General features: G+C 37.9%; 1 protein-coding gene across 6 annotated transcripts in view; it reads left to right on the top strand.

Annotated features, from left to right (window-relative positions):
• Nucleotides 1–24,766, top strand: part of LOC127072773 (neurogenic protein mastermind-like) — a 158,478-nt gene that overhangs the window by 131,157 nt on the left and 2,555 nt on the right. For all 6 annotated transcript variants that reach the window (XM_051013475.1, XM_051013476.1, XM_051013477.1 and 3 more), the window contains 5 exons: nt 11,663–12,004; nt 15,191–15,371; nt 16,920–17,225; nt 17,384–17,635; nt 17,723–24,766. The exon at nt 17,723–24,766 is cut by the window's right edge and continues 2,555 nt beyond it. In XM_051013475.1, the coding sequence (XP_050869432.1) occupies nt 11,663–12,004; nt 15,191–15,371; nt 16,920–17,225; nt 17,384–17,635; nt 17,723–17,955 (1,314 nt within the window). In that variant the 3' untranslated portion in view covers nt 17,956–24,766. The remainder of the gene's footprint in view (nt 1–11,662; nt 12,005–15,190; nt 15,372–16,919; nt 17,226–17,383; nt 17,636–17,722) is intronic.

Raw genomic sequence — 24,766 nt, forward strand, 5'->3', positions numbered from 1 at the left:
TAAAGCAATAAATGGTTAAATCAATACGATATTCATCCAGAAACTATTACCTTGCGAACCAACAAGGTGTCGACGGTTATCAATCCCACTCCAACTGTTCTGTTTGAGCGTACGCGAAATTCGATTCGGCTCTAGCAATATCGTTTCAAAGCTCTCCGATTAAACTCTATGTCTAGAGAGCGATCTCTTTGCGATCGATCTTCCTACGTTAAATTGATAATTGCTCTCTATTCGAATTCGTTGCTACCGTACGAAACTCTTTATGAACAGCAAATATAATCAAAGTGGTTCTTTTTCATCGTCCTCGTGTTTGTTAATTTCTTCGTTTCTAAGAATGTAACATAATAAACTTTTGCGCCGGGCTTGGGTATTTACATTTTTCTCAAAAATTTACAGATCCAAATAAAAATAGAGATAGAGGATAAACAACTAAAATAAGAACCGTACGTAAACTACTTGCGCGCAAAATTCAAAATTTACATGTACGTTCCTAGTTTAAGTAGGACAAGCTTAAGGTCCAACGTAAATTTACGTTGGTACTTCACAAATATTTAAAACGGAAAAAGGAAAAGAGGAATGAACAAAATGAAAAAAAAAACAAAAAAAAAAAGGAGAGAAGAGAAAAGAAAGGAAAAGGAAAGAGAGAGAAAAAAAACAGGATAAATAATCTTATTTCTTATTCATTACATCGAAACCGATATAAATCGTGATAAAGAATGCTACATCGTAATCTTAAATTCGAAAGAATGCGCGATAACGAGAAGTTCGGATGGTCCGTGCGCAGTCATCGCCTCCGCGTTGCGATCGATCGATCTTGCGCGACACGAGAGCGCGCGTGTCCGTGGGTCAAAGGCGTCGAACGGCGCACCCTTTTGGCACACGAGAGCGTGTGCAGCCGCTCTACTCGGAGTGGGGGTGGTATGCCGGAGTGGAATACGAAGAGAGAGAGAGAGAGAGAGAGAGAGAGAGGAAGAGGAAGAGAGAGAGAGAGAGAGAGAGAGAGACTTCTCCGGCAACGTAGGCAGTAGTGGTGGAAGTGCTGCTGGAGAGGGTGGTTTGTCGTCGCTGCTAATCATCGAGTTACGCGATATCTGTACATCGGCCACCGCGTGCGAGGGCAAGCGCGTACAACCGCACGCGCCCATCTCTCTTCTCTCCCTCTCTCTCTCTCTCTCTCTCTCTCTCTCACCCTCTCTCTCTCTGTCTCTCTGTATCTCTATCTCTCCTTCTCGCTCTGCGTGGCATCTACCTATGCGAGTATGTGTGTGGGTGGTGGGCGGGTGTCTCACGGTTAATATCGACCAGGAAGCCCCTCTCCTCCACACTGCTTCCTCTCTCTCTCTCTCTCTCTCTCTCTCTCTCTCTCTCTCTCTCTCTCTCTCTCTCTCTCACTCTGCGGCTCGATTCTCCGGTCCACTCTCTCGCACGAGAATATTACGCCTATCACCCCCGTGAGTGCTTCTCGTATATGTTACGTAGGCAGCTCTCTCTCTCTCTCTCTCTCTCTCTCTCTCTCTCTCTCTCTCTCTCTCTCTCTCTCTCTCTCTCTCTGTCTGTCTGTCTTTCTCTGTCTTTCTCTCTGTCTGTCTCTCTCTCTCTCTCTCTCTCCATCCCCTCCCTTCCCATACTCATTCTATTCTACCTTCTCTTCTTCCCATCCCTTGTTTCTCCTCGGGTTAAACCGTATTCAAGCGTTTTCCTTTCACGATGTAACTCGACCTTTACGCCTCGCTACTTTCTTCCATGGTTCTTTCGACGAATCATTAAACGCGTGTTAACTCTCATACCAACCACGTTGACAATCCGTACAAATGGAACGGATATTCGCGATCGTTGGAAGTCTTTGATAAATTTTCGCGTTAATTCTTTTTCCGGCTTTTTTTTTCTTTTTCCTTTTCTCCTCTTTCCTTTTTTTTATATATTTTTAATTGGGACATGATTTCTTGTTTCATGTTTTTTCTTTTTTTCTTCTTCTCCTTCTCCTTTTTTTATTGAAAACGAATATACACATATATATATATTTTTTTTCTTCATTAGATTTTTTTGCATTTTATTATTTTGCAATTTATTATCATGGAATTCGCTTTTCGCACTTTATGCGAACATATCTGGCTTTCGAGTATACGATTAACCATCATTTAGGTTGTTGCAATCCTCCTTCCTTCATTGATTTATACTTGCATATATTTTATATATATATATATATATTGCATGTAATATCTCTCTTAAAGTATATATATCTATCTCTTAAAACACGGTAACATTTTTAATTTCGTACTTGATTCAATCGAGCTATCTTCGATATAAAAAATGATAACGAATAAGTCGATACATTAACTTTCTTAGACTTTACATGATATTTAAAAGAACATTCTATTACAAAGTTCGACCATTTAAAATAAATTCTAATTATCGTACGCATTGGTTTTCGATTTAACTGCGTATTTCAACTGATCGATTTTACCGTTTCTATTTGGAAGAGACCATCGTTAGTCCGACAATAGACTTGGTTGCACTACTGGATTGTCTGTATTTGTCTATACCACTATACGAAGCTTTCACCCTCCCATTCCAGAATAAGCGAGAGAGCTATGAGACTTCGCTTTGAGTCCAACGTAAAAATAAAGAACGAAAGTGACTGGAATGTGAAAGAACGACGCTCTGTGATGTAGCATTAAACAATGATGGCTGGATTATATACCATCTGTCATTTAAAAATAATAATAATTATTCCTTTAATACAAATATAAATGTGTGCGTATATATACGTGTGTGCGTATAATTATGTAACGGGCTATTTAGAAGAGATAAAAAAAAGGGTAAAATACATCAAAGATATATTAAATTAATAAAATAAATACAGAGAAAGAGAAAGATAGAAAACAATCGATATAAAATAATTACAAAATGTTTATTATAAATATGAAATATAAAATGAATTTTTAAACATATTAAATATTCTTTCAGTGTTAAATAAAACAAAATATTATAAATCCTCTTTCCTTAATAAGTAACAAGAAATAATTTATTATTACGGAATTCGCTATTGCACGCAACAAAGCTAAAATCATCATGATAAAATAAACCCAAACGCGAAGCAACTTCGCACAATTCAATCGTGAGACAATTTCAAATTTTTTTAAATAATAATTTTTTTTAATATAAATTTATTTTGAATAAATTCGAACATATCACCTTATTTGTAAATATTTTATTAATTTATATTTTTCTCATTTCTTTTTTATTTCTTTCTCTTTCCTTTTCTCCCGTTCTTTTTTTTTTTCTTTTTCATTTTTGTTTAACCAACATGAGAATTTTCAAGATAATAATAGCTCGGATAAATAAATGTCATGTATGAAGCATTCTTAGGATCAGTCGTTGGACGTAAAAGATGGAATAAAAATTAGACGACTCTTGCGAAGAATTATGCTTACCGGTATAAAGTGTACGGACATTGCGTACGTGACCTCGCGATGTCGTAGTAAGCGTTAAGAAGAGAAAACCACTCGGTATAAAGGCGTAACGATGGCACGTCTCGACTTGTATTTGTGGTCGCATGCTCGTCTTGAATTTTTGTGCGAGAAACTCTTAAGTATGATATCATTATAAGTATCTATACATCTAGCTCATGCATTTTATCAATTTGTAGTTTTATATATTTGTATATATATATATATATATCTTTTTTTTTGTTAATTCTTTTATATAAAATATATATCTTTCTTTAATTTTTTTGTTTCTTCATTTTACAGAAATGATAGAAACAAAAAAATGAAATTTAATCTTGTCAAGAATAAACGTTAATCGGTTTAATAAAACAGCAAGAAGATTCAACATCTAGATTTTGATAGTTTTCAACACCAATTTCTGTCAGATTCACTGCTCGCAAAATTTCACTTCATAAGGGCTCCACAGTCATAACATGTAACTTTCTTCTCTGGTCGTTGTTCTTATCGCTTACCTTGGTAAGGTGTTATGACCATTTGTTCCTCAGAATTTTACTGTCCTCTCGAAACAACCATCCGAGGTGAAAACGAGTTTTCAGGAGATCACTAAGAAAGATTTCAGTTTGAAATTATGACGCATGAATAAATCCGTCATGTTACCGGAATTATAGTTGAACAGTGGAATGTGGTCCACTTGCTAAAAGATCATCGAACAGGCAAGAAATTACAGTGGGTCATTAACATTCAAGAAAATGAGTTTAAGTAGACGTATGGAGGTAAAGTAACATGAGACGAGATTATACCATCGTTTTCTCTCTCTCTCTCCCTCTCTCTCTCTCATGACTCCTCCCGTTTTCATTTCCCTGCAGGGAGAAATTACCGAGTACCAGTGACGACACGAAGCGCGCCATTGTTCTACGGCTCTAACTTTTCAACCGGATTATTCGTCTGCTACCAAGACTCGAGTATAGTTACTCTCGACCGTAGTCCAACGAATATCTCCGAACGTGAACATCGTGTTCCAAAAGCAGGGACAATGACCTATCTTTATTTGGCTTCTTCGTGATTCTCGATCGATGTTTTTAATTTCGAACAAATTATGATCGATCGTTTTGCTTTGTACGTAACAAGTATGTGTGCGTGTATATATATATATAATTCCATGACTCCACTCATAAATGATAAGAATATAAAATTTCAAAGTGAGAAAAATAGCGCATGATATATGTACAACGAGACGAGCATAATGATGAGCGCGTTATATTAACTACCATAAACGTATTTCGTAGACAAACGCATAAACGCCGTGTATGTCGGCAATATCTCGTAACGTGACTTACGACGTGGCAACGCAACATCGGGCAATCTGCCATTTTACATTTGCATTTAACACTTGCATGAATTTCCGTGAACATCGACAATTCTTACGCTTCGGATCACGAACTCTCGCTAGAAATTAAACACGAATCTGCTGTTGTCTGTTAATCGTCATTGAATTATTGGGACGTTATGCTTTCTGATCGAAACACTTATATTACGTTATAAAAGTGAAATTTCTTGCTTCACACGATCGACGTAACTAATATAAATAATAATTCAGATATAATAGAAAAACAAGTAAACAAAAAGGAAAATGTAGAAATAGTTTTGTTTGTAAATTAACAAGTAACAAATCGCTGAAAGTACATAAACAGATATAGATACTAGAAATCGTTGTCGTTGATTCTCTGCAAGTTGCGGTAGGTGGTGGTGACCGTTGGAGGGTGATAGTGGTGATGGTAGTGGTAGTAGTGGTGGTGCAGATGGCTACTCGTTATTCTGCCGATGATAGTACAGTCGATGAATCTACTCGGTACGCGCAATCAACACGCTCTAGGGTGGGGATAGGTCAGTGACCGCGAAAATTCGTCCTGATTTGCCTCTGTGATCTCACTCTTCAAATTTTCCTTTCCTTTCCTATTCCTATCTATTCATTTCTCCACGAGAACATTACTCCATCAAAACAATTGTAATTATTTCAATAAGTAATCGACTCGATAAGTACAAATAATTAATTCGACATAGAATTTTTTCTTCTTTATTAAATCCATTCGTATAAGTATCTCATGTGTTATTTTTGATCCGTTTCATCGATCGAATCCTATTCAATGGAAAATTATTCTCATTCAAACTTACGATCAAATATATTTCGCGAGACGCCTGAATTTATCTCTCCACCGTTGCGTATTCCGTCACGAGGTGTCCATTCGAAGGTTACCGTTGGGATGCCATTCCTCTTGCGATGCAATAGTACTCGCGAACCTCGGAGCGTTGCACCCTGCAAAGTGGATCAGTGGTTCTCCGACGCGAACTCTCTTCTAGAAAGTCTTATCCATGATTATTTATAGTTCTGCCTTTCGTCAAGATCTCTTTCTATGTTGTCGATCATCGATTTCGTGTTTTCAAGATGTTCCGATTAATTCGAGTCATCTTTCGTGTTCTCACGAAATGCTTTCTTTTATACGATATCGTTAACGATTTTATCACTTACCTACTACTTCGTCTCGATCTAGCAATCCGATTTTCTTAAAGAACAAATACGTACAACGATGTTTTATTCAGATATCTTTAGCTTTCTTCTCCGATGAAGCAAGAAAGTAGGAAGAATGTTCGCTATCTTAAAGTCAAACGAATAAAATGCAATGCGAACGAAACGGTTCGTTAATAAAACCAATTGTCAATCGTATACAAATTTTATTCGAACTTCGTTATCGATTTAATGATTTTAATCGAAAGAAAAGAGACAGAGAGAGAAAGAGAGAAAGAGCTTTTCAAATTTTTCGCACGTACATGTACGTTCGAAACTGATCATATTCGACTAATTCGAAATCTACCAGCTTTAGTCTTCGAGTTATTCGACTTAACGCTTCGCATTCTTCAACATTCTACCCTCTTAACTTCTACCCGTTCTACACCGCTCATTTTTCATTACTTTTACGTTCTTCTCCTCGTTGGTAATAATGCTCTTGCTACCGCGTTATTGCACACGATTTCACAAGATTATACAGTACTGGATTACAAGACGCATTTAGAAGCTCAGGAGTTTCCGCCCGATTCTCTTCGACCTCGTCTCACTTCCCTATTTTCCTTAAAAAAAAAAGAAAAAACTTTTCATCCGACTATATAACTAACTGAAACGTGTAATTTTTTCTTTTTTTTTTATATTCTACAATTTTTCTTTATTAACACCGTACGAATATTTCCAACGTATTTTCAAGTGTCTTGGAAATATTCAAATTAAAAACATAAACTTGAAAGAGCCTGGCATCGAATATAATAAATCATACAGCCCCGTTTGATTAACGATGTAAACTCGTTTAGTATTTAACCATCCTCCTGTGAAACATTTTACATTTTAAATGAACGATTGTACATGTAGGTAGATAAATAGATAGATAGGTAGGTAGGTAGGTAGGTAGGTAGGTAGGTAGGTAGGTAGGTAGGTAGGTAAGTTGCTTGCTTGATTGGTTGATAGAAAAGAAATTCAGCAACAAACATCGTCCACTTAATTCCTTCTAGTTGATATAGTGCCTTTTAACGAATACGAAGCTTTTCTCATCGGAGTTAACGTGATTTCCGTTTCGATCGGATCCCGCTTGGGAATGAGCACCTCCAGTAGAAGCGCTATGATTAGCGATTACCACATCGTGATATTAGCTACAATGCGATTCCACGCCTGTACGCGGCGTGCCTAGCAAACACGTAGCCGTTCAAACAGCAAGATATCGTGCGACCGAGTATGCGTCGTTGACGACGACGACGACGACGACGACGACGACGACGACGACGACGACGACGACGACGACGACGACGACGACGACGACGACGACGACGACGACGACGAACGACGACGACGGTGGCCTCACTCGGACTCTCCTCGGCAATATGCTAATAACGAGGGATTTATACTTACATTAGCTTTGCTTCCATCTCTGCTTTACTGCGCCATAGCTTCGACTTCGAGAGCGTTCCCCCTTTGGAAATCGGTTCCATTTTGTTCCCCGTTATTCCATCCTGCCGTTGGTATGTATGTATATACGCAAGTACTATTTGCGTTTATCGAACGATAAACTCGACGAAACGTGAAATGTACTCGATTATTGATGATCGATATTAATCGATCTAATAAGAAAATAGTAAGATTATCTTTATTACTTATTCCTTAATTATAAATATATTTTAATACTTAAAATTATAATCGTTCAATCATTACTTTATACTCGATTTTCTTTAACGAAAGATAAATGTAACGCATATTCAAATTCTTTAATTTAATGTAAAATTGAACGCGAAAATGATAGGAAAACAAGTGGATTAATTAAAGTAAGAGATTTCGTAGATGTATTTAAACTCCTTCGAAGAGCGTATTACAAGGTGGAAATTTCATGAAAGTGTTTCTACCAGCGGATCGATCAGCCGATATACGCAAGACCCACCTAGTGTTCTATAGTAACAAAGATAGTAATTACGTTCAACATATTGATCTCTCGTATCGCGTACATGTACTCTGCAGTAAGAATTTATTAGGCATTAACGTTGTACACGATCGATAGATTTCGATAGAATCTATTTACGAGCCTTGTATGATGAATTTAATGTCCTCTATTTTGCTTGTATACTTTAACGATGAATACGATGAATTAATTATTACCAATTAATTCGGTATTACTTGTAATTCAATAAAAAGACAAAATATTCCAAATAAATAAGAAATGACTCATAGATATTTTAGATCGATTTTTCTAAAACTTTCTATTCTAAAATTGATAAAGTAATGTTATCGTTGTATTTGTGGTTGTTGTTGTTTTTATTGTTGCGGTCGTTCGGTCCGATTAGAAATTACATCTTTACACCTTCTTCCTCGTCTTTCTCGTGATATACTGGATCGAAAGCGGTAGAGTTTGCCAAAAAGCTTGCAACTAATCCATATAAGGGCGAACTAACGAGACACGTGCTCCGCAGATGTCGCGACACAACGGAGTTCCCGGCTAGACGGCAGCGTGATTTAGGCTAATTATGCGTGACCGGACGAGTAGGTTTCTCCTACACAGTTGTAACTATATGCCCTTCCGGAGGGCTCTTGCCTCGGTAAACGTGTAAACCGCACGCGCGCCATGTACGTCGACCCTTCTGTTACTAACACTTCTCTAGCTCTCTATGAAAATACAGTGTGTATACGTGTGTGCTCGCATTCGTATGTGTAAAATTTGTATTCGCATTATTCGAGACTCGTGAATAAATACATAATTAGAATATTATTGTTAAGATTAATTTATCTTCTTACTTTTGAAAAGAATAAAATTATTACAAAATATCTTCTTATTAACGAGACGTAGGTATCTATTTAAAGGTCATATATATAGAACATTTGTTGAATCATTTTTCGAAAACGTATCGATTAAATACGAACTTATATATGAACGTACATACGTCGCGTAGCCGCTCGCATACGCGAGTGTCGCTTATGCTCACTTTACAACGCTATCCACCCTGTATACGTATCATTCTAGTACACATGCGCAAAATTTTCATGACTGAACGTAAGTCGCATGCGCGTACACATTACCTTGTCGTACGCTTGCAGCATTACTTTACAAGATGTGTGTGTGTGTGTGTGTATGTATGTATGTGTGTATCTATATATGTATATACGTATACAAGCATATAGGACTTACATAAGAAAATCTGACTATATAGCTACTCACATATTACGTACTCGTATATAATCACATATTAGGCTGGATCTGTGTATGTAATTCCCTTTTCTTCTTCACTACACTTGTGTACGTGTATATATGTATTCCAATGATGGAACATCGCCTACCAACACTATTTTCAGAATAGGAATGATACGAATAACTGTGCGCGCTGGAGAGAATTCGAGAGAGTGGTCGAAACGGGAGGTCAGCTCGCGAGGTTGTGGAGCTCTCTAATTACCGTAATGAAGATCTTCGTGAAAATGGTGACAGGTCTCGTTCGCTTTGCGTATTGGAATGCTCGTGCTATTGCCCTTCCGAAAGACATAGAAATATTCAATAACAAACGAGGGAGAGAGAGAGGGGGGGGGAGAGACACAGCTATAAGAAATATAAATAAGAATAGAGCCGTTTAGAAACATTCGTCCTTCAATTAGTTTACTTATTCAATAAAATTCGCCGAATCGCGTCGACGAAATTATTGTTATCATATGGCGTAGAATTCGAGGAAAAAGAAAAACCAATTGAAAGTAACATAAATATTCTTTCTTATGATTTGTTTTTCCTTTTCCAATTATATTATACATCCGCGAACGAATAATCTTGTAATTACGTAGTTGCGAAATTTGAAAAGTATCATTTGTAGATTTTAAAATGATCGTGAAAAATATTTTGTATGTGTAGTAATTGTTAACTGTTATTAGATGGTAGATTCAATTAAAAATTGATACTCAATGACTTAAATAAATTCTTCAATAATACTAAACGAAATAGACCGTCTATCTTCGAAGATATTCGTGATTGACACTCGTAGCTTAGATATATTATACGAAGTCCTCGATGCGTTAGTACGAGACCTTGTGACACTTTAGCAACCGCTGTAACCATAAGTCGTTTGCTATAATAAAGTCGCACCACTGCGGTACCACCTCGCCGATCTCCATACTATGCGTGCCCGAACAAAGGAGTAGCGGAGACAACCGATAAGTGGTTCGAGGTCAATGAGGAATGTCGCACGCTCCTATTATTCAATGCTTCTGATTTATTTTACAAATGGATACGATTTTTTCCGATCATGATTCATTAAAAATGAATGAATAAACATTATTTCGGACTCCTCTTACGTCTCTTGCAACCTTATGATATGTGTGTGTGTGTATGTGTATATGTGCAAAATTTGATATTCAAAATAATCACGTGATACAAAAAAGATAGTATTATTTTTAAGGGATAAAAGACTTAATAATTGCGTAGGGATAGAATTAGAGAAGAACGATAAAGTTCGTAACGTTGATCACGACTCACTGACGCATAGCTTATCGGTATGAATCATGCTTTAATAGAAGGAAGCAGTAAATACAATAGAGATTACGAAGTATGTACTAGTTCTTAAACTCGTACTGTGAAATAACCAATAACACAAAATAGAAAAGGTGCTGTTTAGTAAAGAGAAAGTAACGATTTATAAACGTTAAAACGTGTCTTTCTCATCTTGCCAAAGGCATGGGATAGGAAATAATTTTGGACTTATTCCAATCTAATCAAGTGTAAAAATAAATCCTCACGCTTTCGATTATACCGCTTTCACTGCTATTTTCTTGGCATATTTTATCGCAGGCTCGGACTAAGACACACAGGATAGAAACTCGCACTAGATTACGACGGTTCGATCAGCCAGGGTAAAGGTCATCCGCAGGACACGAAGCTCGGAGTGTGGCTTGTGTTTTTCCTTCGTCTTCTCTCTCTCTCTCTCTCTCTCTCTCTCTCTCTCTCTCTCTCTCTCTCTCTCTCTCTCTCTCTCTCTCTCTCTCTCTCTCTCTCTCTCTCTATCTCTGTTCGTTTCTTAAAGCAGTTCAAGCACATCCCCGAACTTCTCCCCTTTCCTCTCTCTACAAACGAATGAAATAGAGGGGAACGGTAGCCATTTCGTATCATTGCCTACGATACGAGCGAACGAGACAGGACAATAGTCGCCACTTGTCCGACGTTTTTTTTCAGAAACTAAATTCTTGGCCGCCCGTGGCGATGCTGGATGTCTGGAAACGAAGGGAGAAGGGAGGAGAGAAGGAACCGGCAAGGTTCGATCGAAAGTTCGCGATCCGATCTTCTATCCTAGACCGTGAACCATGCGCGACGTAAAGGATATCGCGTGTGCAACGGCGCGCAATAATAAGAGATCAGGAATTTAAATGAGATTCCGAATAGAGCTATCGACGTGCGCGGTACTCGTAAAATATTTATTCCTGGCTGGGATCTGTTTTACGATTTTCGGGATAGACGACGCATAGGAAAGTTTCGCTTCTCTATACGACGGTAAACATGGATATGTAAAGTATGCCGATTTACATTGAAAAATGGCGAACTCGAAGAGATATCGCTTTAGAAATTCGACTATACGAGGGGGAGAAAAGAAATAAGAAAAAAGATAATGAAAAACACATGAGAATCGTGATTATATGATGAATAATTTTTTGATTTTAGGTATCCGCGGGTCAGCATATGCAACTCACAGGAGATTTGAAACCTGGAGTGTCCGTGGCTGCTCAGCAGGGCATGTACTTTAATCAACAACAGGCACCCAATCAATCAGGACCCGGCCAAGCGGATACTTACTGCTCTGTGTCTCAATCTCAGACCATTAACTTCACTCAGCAAAGTCTGAGACAGAGAGCAGCCGCCGCAGCAGCGGCGGCTAGTGGCGTTCCACAAGCTGGTGCTGCCACTGGTGCTCGTGGTCATCCTCAGCAGGTCCCTCCAAATCAAGTGGACCAACATCAGCATGCCAAAATCCTTCAGCAACAGCAACTGATGCGCGCTCAGCAGGTAACTTGGATAAATCTTTCTTTTTTTTGTTTTTTCTCTCTTTTTTTTTTTTATACGTCGATCTTCGTTCCTTACGCTTGAATTGATTCGATGATCGAAACGGACTTTTTCTTAGCTCGGATCAGTCTCTTTCAAAATAATTCTCAGAAAAATAAACTTTGTTTGATTATTAAACAGCGAAGAAGAATCGAGGCACGATCTCGCAGACCTCGCATTATCCGAGACATTAAATCCGAATGCAACGGCTGAATCCGTTCTCGCGATGTTCCTCTGATGTGCAACAGGTATCAACAGAGGCTTTCCAACTTTTGTATCTTTTGTATTCTGAAAGAAACGACACAAATAGCTGCGCGGTGGCTTCTTAAAGACGAACAGAACGTAGTCGACGGAACAAGGAACGGATCCTTTACGTTTGAAAAATGGAATAGAACCGTTGTATCTAAACTCGACGTTTCAATTCGGTTGATTTAGTTCACTAAATTCTTTACGATCATCTATGTGGCTGTAAGAACCGTTATCTGCATTTAATAATGATCTAAACATTTAACGATCTATTAGGAAGACACGTGTTCATTATGTTATAACAGTGTTAGCGAGAGATTGGCTCGAAAAAATATACGGTAGTAACGAAACATCGAAATAAACATTTTATTTTCTAATTATTGACTCGAAGAGAAAATGTTCGGGCGATGTATTATTAACGAGCATATAGTTCGAGAAGAAATCGTAAAATGAGGCCGTGCGGTGGTTGACATTCGCTTATATACAAATAAAATAAACTAAAGTCGTTAGCTATTCTAGAACTCTCTAGGATATCTCAGACGATAAAAATAGGAAAGTGGACGTATCACATACCTATCGCCTTTCGTTTCTCTTCTGTATCTCTATCTAATCATCGTACCCTCGACCAACGATATATTTATTTCATATTTCATTTATATTTATTTCATATTCCCACAAGTATCAACAATTTAGTTACTTTTTTGTTACTTCTAAAAATAACATGTGGAAATACGTACGTAACGAGTGTGATACATCGTTGACGAATTAGCCCTAACACATTAACACAAGACTATCTATATGAAAAGCAAAAAAGGACGAGACTGATCCACTGGCAAAAAAATGATATACTGGAACGAATCGAAGCGCAGTCCGAGCATACTTACACCCACTCATATCTCTCGTTACATTCGCGGACGCTCGCCGTATAGTTTATTAACAGATGACTCAGTTGTAACGCGATCATTATCTCAATAATGTTAAGGTACACGAGAGCCAATTCCAGTCGTGCTCCAGTTACTAATTGTACGTTTCACGCAATTGGTTAGTCATCCTTAGATCGTAACTACCGAGTTTCTCTTTGATTCTCCCCTCTCTTCTTCTCTCTCTCTCTCTCTTTTTCTTTCTCTTTCTTTCTCGCTCTCGTTCTTATGCTATCATTTATGTTACTCGTCCGTACGTGTACGCGCTGAAACGCTATAAAAACACGCATGCCGATGCGAACATGCGATCGAGAATCGGTCATCAAGAGACATAGAAATCAACGACGTATCAATGGACTTTAGTATGTAGAAACGTGTAAAGAAGCTTTGTAACTCGATCTCGATATCGAGTACAATGATAATGATATTAACAATTTGTAATGAGACAGAGCGATTTATAAAATTTTTTACAAGAACCTAAATTCATTTGAATTTCGTATATAATCGATAGTAAAATTTGGATCTTCGTTTTAATTGTAACGGTTATAATCATACGCATACATATAATCTAGTAATATCAAACCGTATTAAAACTTTATGACGAGCGTTAATTAATCATTTCGTGCGACTTATATATTTGATATTATCACTGGTACGCGAACGGAAGTAGGAAACTTTTAAGCTCCCACGGATGTTAAATGGACGCGCGTAATTCCAAATCAGCTCGACTCGTTCGTCATTATCGAAAACCGATCGGAAATAATGGTAGCCCTCTCCTATCGTCGTAGATTCGCAAGTACTCAACTTCGTTCAGATTATCCGTATCGATCTTCGGAAAATATTTATTCATCCTTATCATTCATTATCCTATTGCGAAATCTGAACTCTCGACAAATAGAACTTTGAAACTTTATTAAGGTAGATTGAACATTTTCGGATTCAAGATTTCTCGATCTATTTCTTGATAAAATGGAATAGGATCAGGCTGTAGATGACCCAAAGAAAACTCGTCGATGTTCTCGCAGAAATCAATTGGAAAGCACATACGAAATTACTACGTGCCCGTTTTAAGGATGACTTCCTCCGTTCTCCATTGGCGCGGCTCTTCGAGAGAGCAAAAGGGCGTTGCTCGGTTAATCACAGGTTGTTGCTCGACCGAGAATGGAAAGACGTTACCGTCGACTATATATATATATATATATATATATATATATATATATATATATATATATATATATGTATATATATATATATGTATGTATGTATGTATGTATAGGACAGAGACGACGCGAGAAAGAGTAAGAGAGAGAGAGAGAGAGAGAGAGAGGGATAGAGAGATAAAGAGAGAGGAAAAAAGGAAGGAAAAAAGAAAGAAAAAACGAAGAACGTATCTGGCTCCTCTCCGTACACTCGGTACGGTCTTCCTCTTGCTTGGTCCGTTTGCCCGGCGTCTTTTCCTCGCTAGAGGTTCGTTGCTTGCGCCGGCGTAACACCAGGAAATGGAAATGCAATCCGCGAGAGGCTTGTGCAACGACGATAATTCGAACGCTTCGTAGCAGCTAGATGACAATGAGCCACGTAACATGGAGAGCCGTCCGTCGATGCGTATCGAAAAGTTTCACGGAGGAACACCCTCTCTCTCTCTCTCTCTTTCTCTCTCTTTTTCTTTCTTTCTCTCTCTTTCCGTTAACCACTTCATCCTTAATTCTTGAAATGTGTTACATTTCTTTTTTCTTTTGTTTTTTCTTTTTTGTGTGACACTTTCGAGACGACGACCGTTCGAATTTCGGAAGCGGATGAAACGTATTTCCTGTTAGTTTTGCAAAGAGTAGAAAATATAGCGTGATACGGGAACCGTTTCGTTGACCGTCTTTATATTCTCTTCCCGTTGCATGAGAAAGCGATCGTTCTATATACGGCATTATCGTTTTAACTTGTCTTCGATCGTTACTGATCCGATGTTGTTTCCTTTTTATAATCACAGGTGATGCAACAGCAACAACATATGGCAGGAGGAATGGGAGGTGTGCGGCCACCTCCACCGGAATACAAAGCCGCGGCCCAAGCGCAAATGATGCACGCTGGTATCGGAATGGGTCAACAAGCAAGATTTCCAAATCCTGGACCTATGCGCAGAGTTACACAGCAACCGATGCCACCTTCCGGTGAGTTATAATTTTGCATCGTTCATTTATTTATCGTAAACGGTAATCTCGACGGCTCTTTGCTACGTAATTTCTTTGAGAGAAAGCGAGGAACGTTTAACGTCTCTATAACGAGCAAACTACTGATTCGCACGATTAGACGATTTTTTAACGATCATCCTTTCCACGATCGCGAATAGCGACTAGTAGTCCGACGCATCGAACCTTTCCTTAGAGTTTAGAGACCTGTTGCATAATGCGACTTGAAATATCGACGACCTGTCGTTAAGGAAAGCAAAAACCACGAAGCGACGACCGGCTGAGATCTTTACACTTCCGAAAGAATAAAGATGTTTCTTTTCCTGATAAAAGCTAGAAGAAAAGAGAGCATTCATCGGGACCTGTAAATCTTTTTTCTTTCTTCCTTTTTTTTTTATTTTATACAAAACCGACGAGAGATCGAGCCGGCTGGGTTTCTCCTGTAGCTTTTGCTTATCTTCTGTTTTTTTTTCCTTTTTATATTTTTTGCGTTTCTCTTGTTTCATCTTCCTCCTCTTCTTTTTCCCTAAAAGTACCGGCCATACGTCACTTTCGTGTGTACTGGCGTCCAGCCAGAGTTAGAAGGCACTCAAGGTAATGAGAATGCGTCCCTATTATTGATTCTTTCATCCTTAGCCAAAGCTCGAAACGCTCTTTCCACGGTGATGGTTCTTAGTTTGCGAGTGGTCTCTTACCAAAGAGACTAGCATCGGTCAGTCGATTATGTAGTACCTTTCTCCACCCCTAGGTGGATCAAACGAGAATCTTCCCTTTTTCCTATCCTCTCCCAGCCTTTTTATATCCGTAAACGTAACACTTCAACGCGCTCAAGTTAATGAGAATCGTTCTTCCTCGGCGCTCGAAAAAGATTCATGAAAGAATCTGCGAAAGCGATGTGCACGAATAGAAAGGGCTTACGTAAATTTCGTTGGAAACCTTCTGTACCTCTGTCTCTTGCATCAAGTGCAAATTTTACGCGCGAACGTAATCTCAAAGTAATTGTATTAGCAAATTTGAATTTTATATTTATGCATTCGGAATCTGTAAGAGGATAGCGGGCTTCCGCGGATGGAAGGAAGTAATCTTTAACGGCAAAAGTCTCGTCGCATTGTCTGGAATTACAGTATTTTCGTTGATTTAAACATTCAGTAGAACAGCTCGACGCAAATGAGTTCGGTACCGTTGTTTTATTGGGTCTTGGTTAGTTTAGAAAGACAGCGTAAAGCGAGACACGTATACATGTAGAATCGTGAAAGAGAGAGTAACATTCGAAACTATCCTTATCCACCATGGCTTCCTCCACAAGGCTCTTATCGATCTGGCCGAAGCAAGTTTCGTGAAATCTCCGAGGTAAAGTGTATAAAATGTCATCCTACCAATTTTGCGAATACGAGTTTCGAATAGAATAGCTTAACAAACGCCAGCCCGTTGCCAAAAGTTCGTTTGAAAGTTTTCGTCGTATTAAAAAGTTATTGAGATTAATAAAGGATGAACTGTACAAATGATAAATCTAAATTCTTGTTAATGTAGGTCCGATGATGAGGCCACAAATGGCACAGCAGCAGCAACAGCAGGCATTGCACGCGGCCGGTGGTAACATGTATATGGGCAGCGGTAATATGGCCGCAATAAGCGGTATGCATCAAATGCACCAGCGATTGGGTTATCCAAGGACCAACAATCAACGGCCGCCGAACGTCAGTGTAGGACCTCCGGACGGTCTTGGCAATAGTATCGCTGGACGTGGTGCACAGCAGGAATGGAGACATGTTTTGATGCAGCAGCAAGGCTTTCAAGCTCAAATGCGATCGCAATTCAATCAGCAGAGTCACCAAGGTAAGCGCTAACTGGATTTATTTTAGAGCGTTATTGCATGTAATCGATCCGCTCTCTCTCTCCCCCTCCCTCTCTCTTCTCCCCCCCCCTCTCTCTCCCTCTCTCGTATTTTTCTTGACGTATATCGTATCATCGAATGCTTTTACTTTTTTTTTCAGGTGGTTTTGGAATGGGCGGTGCTGGTGGTATGCAGATAAACGCTGCGCAGATGCAGCATCAGCAATTGATACGTTCGCAAAGCGGTGGTATCGCTAATTCGGGAATAACCAACAGCACTCAAATGCAGCAGTTACTTTCGCAGCAACACCAGCAACAAACATTGGCTATGCAGCAAAATAATAATCAGATGTCACTACAGATGCAGATGTCACAATCGTCTACCGTTAACTCAGTTAGCAGTACAGGCACGGGTAGGTTTTTTCGAGATCGTAAAATGTTACATTTGAATAATTCCAGGACAATCTGGATTGGAACGAACGATCTTATTTTTCTTTCAGGCTCTCCGCTACATCCTCATCAGCAATACGGTGCAGGGAGTCCAGGAGTACGTAGTCTTAGCCAACAACACACCCAACCACCGCCGACGACCACGGATCCTTCCGTAGCAGCGGCAGACTTTAGTCTCGAATTTTTGGAGAATCTTCCCGCGGGAGACACATCGAACTTCAGCGCTCAAGAATTGCTTAACTCGCTCGACTCCACGGCGGGCTTCAACCTCGATATTCTGTAAGAGCGAAGCCGCCTGACAGTCTCTTTAGGAGTCTTTTAGGTTTGCTATACCGCGAGTAAGATCGACCGCCCCCATCCTACTTCGAACTTATAATACGCGTTACCTTCGATGAGTTTCGGATAGTGACGAAGTAAAGGGCAGATTAAGACACATTAAGTATTTTACAACACAAAATGCAAAGTTTCTCTCTATACTACACGTGTACAATTGCATTCCACTTGTTATTCTTTGTTCCTACCATACCGTTCGAGTTTTGTTACTTTCTTTAGAATCTCATCGATACGATAACTTTCTCGAAGACTTTTTTTTTCAACTTTCTCGATCACTATCGAAAAACTATTCGATGATTCGCTTCCTATCAGACCTTCCATTTTCACGAGTTTCATCGATCCGAATTGAACGATATGCGTCTAACCACCTTGATAAATTTATCCATGGGGGTGTTCGATTTGATCGCTAGAAAACCTATCGTTCGTGCATACACATATACATAACGAATGTACGAAAGGGGGTAGTACCAATAGTAAAATTTTTTTTCTCACGATAATCACGACGTCTCTCGACGGGAGAGGAAGAAGGAAGTATGAAGAACAAGAATGAAAAAAAGAATGAAAGAAAAAAGAAAAAGAGGGAGAGAGAGAGAGAGAGAAAGAGAGACACTATAATGAACATCGTAGAGTATCGTTGATCTTAAGTATTTAAAAAGTAAAATACGTCGCAAAGTCGATGAATCGACGACGATTAGATAACTTGGGTCGATCGCGTCCACGGCCGGCCGTAGTGCGTTCTCGGCAGCTCCTTTTGGCTGTCGACTATTCTTCTAGGCAATCGCGTTTAGTAAAATTTAATTTTTTATCATATTCGTTGATATGAATAATAAGAAATGAAAACGGAAGGAGAAAGACAAGTAACGTGGAACATCAAGCGGCGGCCGAATAATCCGTCTATCTATCATTCGTTTTCCGACTTCTCTCATTTTAACGAGATGTCCTTGCAGCCAAAGAGAGAGTAAGAGACGAGTTGTTATACGAAATATTAGAAAACGCAGTGTTGAAAGTAATGAATGCGTTTGAGTGATCTCTTCGCAAAATGAACGTCTGAAAATTCGCTTTACTCATAACATTACAATTTTGACGTCGTTTTTGTCCGAGGACGATGAATAAAGTGTTGAGTGCTCAGGTCGACGACGCTAATCCGACTTCGACGAGTACTCCACGAAGGATAAAATTGCTGCCCTTGATCCTCCACGTGAACGTATGCCGAATGAGCGATAGAAAAAGAAAGAAAAAAAGAAAGAAAGAAAGAAAGAAAGAAAGAAAGAAAGAAAGAAAGAAAGAAAGAAAGAAAAAGAGAGAGGAAGAAAGGAAGAAAATCATGTTAGGCAAAGAAATCGGGTTAAATGATCAAAGTTACTTAACCGAACCTAGTCCATCGCGGTATTCGTTATTTACTCAACAAATTCGTGCAAAAGACAAAAAAAAAAAAGAAAGAAAGAGAAAAAGAAAAGAGGAAAGAAAACACAAACAGATCGCCTTCGCTTTTTAAATAAACTGGAATGAACGAACGTGAATGAACATAGATGCACGCGAGCACACGTACATGATAATCGAGCCGCCTTGAATTTTAGGTTCCGAGTTAAGAATATAACATATATAAATATATATAAATATATATATATATTATATATATTATATATATAATATGATGATATAATGTTTAAAATGTAGCATATTCGATTATGCCGCGATTTAACGGTATATTTACAATTAACAGAAAGTCAATTATTAAAAAGAAAGAACACACACAGGTCGACATAAATTTTTGTGTCGATGAGTTTGCAGCCCGTTGACATTGGAACCGCACGAGCCAAACCAAGCCAACGACGTCGCAAAGACATCATTATTATTATTCTTCTTTTTATTATTCGTTTTATTACTATTATTATTAATATTATTTTTATTTTTATTATTATTATTACTATTATAATTATTATTATTATTATTATTATTATTATTTTTATTTTTATTATTATTATCATGAGACGGGAAAGGGTAGGACGAAAGAAAAAAAGGATGGAAAAGAAGAAAACCCCTCCTAAACACATATTGCTACTGATCCGTAGCAATTTAAATATTCATTGTAAATAATTCTACGACTTAGAAAGAAAAATTCGAGATGCTCAGTTTGCAAAATTTAGCTAAGTAAATTTAAGGATTATCTGATATAGATACATTTTACGATGATGATAGTAACTAATAATGATGATAAGGAATGAGAGATATTAAAAAGGGAAAAAGGAAAGTATGAATGTGAAAAATGGAACGAAAGTTAATGAAAGAAAGGGAGAGAAAGAATAAAAGAGCGAAAGAGAGCAAGAGAGAGAGAGAGAGAGAGAGAGAGAAAGAGAGAGAGAAGTTTAAAACGAAGGAAAACTAGATAAACAATGGAAAATGGAAGGAAAATATCGGCGATAGAGCACATTTGCCGATCAGATGTATTTATTGAGTTTAGTATCGAATGCGCTCTATCGTCTTATCAAAGTTGCACACAATTGAATCACGGCAAAGGTAGATTTCGTTTTCGGTATGACGAATATTCGTTCGTACTATCTAAATAGTTTATATCAAAAGCTCATCTTTCTGTTACGCAACTTTGTTGTTACTTAACGATCGTCTAGTTGGTATCGTTGAGTCGATCATTATCGATGTCTTTTATTTCGTTCGAAAGATTTTGCGAAGAAAATACGCAAGTATACGTGTACCATATCTGATCTTTTCTTTTTTGTTTTTTTTTTCATAATTCAAAAAAAAAAATCAGCGAAATTTGTTTACTCGAGATTATTATGTTCTCTACTCTATTCATTTTTCTTTTTGTTTTGAATTCATAATAAATTTAATTTCAAAAAGAAATTTTGGTTGTAATTCACTGTTACTGAAAAACGGAGCTACAACTAATCTTCCAAATAGTTATACATTCCATAGATGAAATGAGAGAGAAAAAAGGAGAGAATGAGAGAAAGAAAGAGAGAGAGAGAGAGAGAGAGAGAGAGAGAATGAGAAAAAGAAAGAGAGAGAGAGAGAGAGAGAGAGAGAGAGAATGGGAGGGAGAGAAAGTAAGAAAATAAGAGTTAATATTCATGATTCGTATAATCAAAACTATTGTTTATAAATAACGATCACGGCAAAAGAAAATGAAAGAAAATGATTAAGATAATATTGAATGAAACGAGCGACGGAGAGAGAAAAAGGTATATGCATAAAACGAATTCCATGTTCATTTATAAAGAAAGAAATATTCTCGGCCGTTCGCCGAAAGTATGCACGAAGGTTTTCCCAATCGAAGTTTCGTATTCAGGCAGAAGGAAGCTCCTCGTCGAGTTTTCTGCCAAACGAGTTAGATACATTTTTTCGAGTATTTACATCGAGCGAAGCAGCACTAGAGTCCTTTTTTCATTTGTAAAACATTGGGGCCACGAAACATAATCTAACAAAATAAAAAAAAAAAACGAGAGAGAGAGAGAGAGAGAGAGAGGAGGAAGAAGAAAACGACGAAACGATACGTTGTGGAGAGACGTCTCTGATTGAAACTAATAATTACATACATATTATATTAATCTATAGAAATTGAGAACAATAATGATATGAGGAAATAAAATAACAAAAAGTAAACGAAAAAAAAAAATTAAAAAAGACGTGTTGCGTGTAAAAAATATTGATCTGTTTTTCCTTCTGGATTTCACGATTTCGTGAAAACGAAAATAAGATATAAGAACGATTTGATTTCAAATGATAACAAGGAAAAGTAAGAGAAAAAGAAGGGGAGGGAAAGCAAGAGAGAAAGGGAGAGAGAGAGAGAGAGAGAGAGAGAAAGAGAGAGTGAGAAAGATAGAAAAAGCATTAGGGACCAACGTTAAAAAAAAATCGTGTATGTGGTGCTGATTATCGCGATGGAATCTTTGTCGTTCGCATTTTTTCTTTCTTCTTTTTCTTCTGATTTTTTTTATCTTTTTCTTTTTATCAACGATACGACGAACGATTTAAAGAGAAAGGAATACCCGACAATAAGTATGTCGATCGGTATAATAGGCGATGATCAGTCGCTACATTTTTACGGCCGATTCTTTGAGTGATATGTAATATCTTTGAAAGTGAGAGAGAGAGAGAGAGAGAGAGAGAGAGAGAGAGAGAGAGAGAGAGAGAACGAAAGAGCGAGAGATAAATAGATTGAGAGAATGAGAGAGAGAGAAAGAGAAAAGGATTTGCAATTTCGATGGTTCTCCAAACGAATCTTGGTACGAAGCTATGTAATTATTTATAATATTTATAATTTTATATAATACGGGCATAGTCGCATTAGTGATAAATTCCATGTTGAATTTCAAAACTGTTATTAATAATAAAAAGGGTTGAGTTCCTACGTATTTCCACTTTTACTTGGACTTTGAAAGAGGTCCATTTTCGACCGCTTCTTTGCGAATAAAGAAGCGACTTTTCCGCTTGTACATTCGCAATCAGCTTCGAAACGATTGCAAGGTGAAATTTCTCGCCGTTTTTAATTATAGCTTCGTCGTTTTCGAATGAACCGAACGATTAGAAATCCCGTCAGACAAAATGAATATCTTCTTCAACGCAATAATAGAAATTTCGAATCTCTCTGTTCGAACTTCCTTCTTCTTCATCATCATCATCATCATCATTATCATCATCATCATCTGTTTCTTCTTCTTCTTCTTCTACTACTTCTTCTCCTTCTTCTTCTTCTTCTTCTTCTTCTTTTTAGATCGAACCACTTTCGAGAGATCGTTCTTCCATGATCTACTTGTTTCAAAAATGAACGATCATTTTTGATCGGATCTTCCAAAAAATTAAAACGAAAGAAAAATTAAACAGGAAGGAGTTACGTGTGGTATTATCGATCGTCTTCGCGTTTCCATCTTTAGAAACGAGAGAGGAAAAAGTATATATAAATATAACTGGAATAGAATGATCATTGCTAATTAGGTAGATTCACCTTTTGCACTTATTTTTTTTTTTTATCCGTCGTGAGCGTCGGAAGATTTTCTAAGGGGGAAAGAAGATCCATTGTTTTTTTACCGATCCACCCGTATGTCTCGGTTTGTACGATGAGTCGACACTAGGTCGAATAACCGAGCTAACGTCGGTCCGGGGGTGAGGAGGGTGCCGAAGAAGGAGGATCGATATCACGGCAGGGGAGACACCAGACTGAAAATAAGAGGGAGAGTAGGAACCGGCGATGAGGGATAAGGATTAGCATGAAACCGTTGCGCCTGTATCTCGTAGTAAAAAAAAAAAAGAAAGAGAGAGAGAGAGAGAGAAAGAACCGAGAGGGTACTCGCTAAATCTCACTTTCGTCATCGTCATATCGTCGGATCCTCTTCGCGAAGAAAGATTTCTTCTCACCCCTCGAATTCCCTCCTTTTCTACATTTTTTAAGAATAATCTTTTTATACGCGACGAAGGGCGAATCGTAAATAAAAAAAAAAAAGGAAGAAGAAAAAAAATAGGAAAAGACAAGAAAAAAAAAATAAGATAAGAAAGGCGCCATAAATCGATAAATATAATCAAAAAATTCCCTACTAATACTCTTCCCTTGTTGTCTGTCGTATATTTCATTATCAAAAATATAATACAATTTTCTGATAGGACGACGTAAATATCTCCCTCGTGAGATCTTAACGATCCTCCTTTAATTGTTTGTAAGGTTCCCTGTTTGTAATCGTATACCTCATCCTTGGCCCCGATTCTATCGTCGAACGTTATCGTTCCAATCGTCTTTCTTACGCAATTCCGCATATCCGTTTCACTGCGTGAAACGAAGGACGGCTCTCTCTTCGGCCTGACATTCGCGTTATTCCGAAACGTTGTTTCTCGTTCCTCGAGGATACGAATATCGAATACGCAAGCACGAGAACGGTCCACTGGCCGATATCGACGTCACGAACAACCAACAAGGTACTTCGATATATGCATATGTGTATATACGCAATGTACTCGTACAACGTAACGCCTCCGTCGATTATCGATCCATTCTTTCACGATGCGCAGTCGGTAGATTTGCCTTTTGCAAGACACCGACGTTATACAACGTATATATGTCCTCCTAACGAGTTAACATCTATCCTTCGATTTATCGGTTTATCAGAACCAATAACGATAACTGCAAGGATAATTTTGAGCTTTAACCAGATCTCCCTCTTAAACACTATGACGATTATTTTCATCTTCGTTTCGTGGAATTTTCTTTTTTCTTTTTTTTCCTTTGTTTCTTTTCTTTTGTTTTTTCTTTTCTCTTTTTTCTTCTGTTTCCTTTTTCATTTTCTTTTTTTGTTTTTTAAATATTTCACAAATTACCAATCAATGTCATCGTACTTTTTTTGTTGTTGTTTTCGATTATCTTTGATGAGGGATAAGTATAGCCAAAAGAAAGATGAAAAAGATAAAAAAGATATCAAGAATATGGACCAACGTAAAAAAAGTTGTGTCTTTTATTCGTGTCTCTTTCGAAGGAGCAACGACGTTTCATCACTCTCAACCATTCCCGTGACCTCTCTTGAGAAGCTGAAAAAACGAAAGGAGAGTCGAAAGAATATATCGGACCAAAATTATACCATATAAATCCATCGCGTCTAGAAAAAAGAAATAAAGAAACAAAAGGTAAAGATATCGTAGATGGACAATCCGAATAAAACGATATGCTACCTACTTATAATATGAGACATTATCGCTCGTATAAGAAAATTAAAAAAACAAAAAAACAAAGAAAGAAAAGAAAAAACGAAAAAAAAAGAAAA

This window comes from Vespula vulgaris, chromosome 2 (genome assembly GCF_905475345.1).
Source record: "Vespula vulgaris chromosome 2, iyVesVulg1.1, whole genome shotgun sequence".
In the NCBI taxonomy this organism is placed as follows: domain Eukaryota; kingdom Metazoa; phylum Arthropoda; class Insecta; order Hymenoptera; family Vespidae; genus Vespula; species Vespula vulgaris.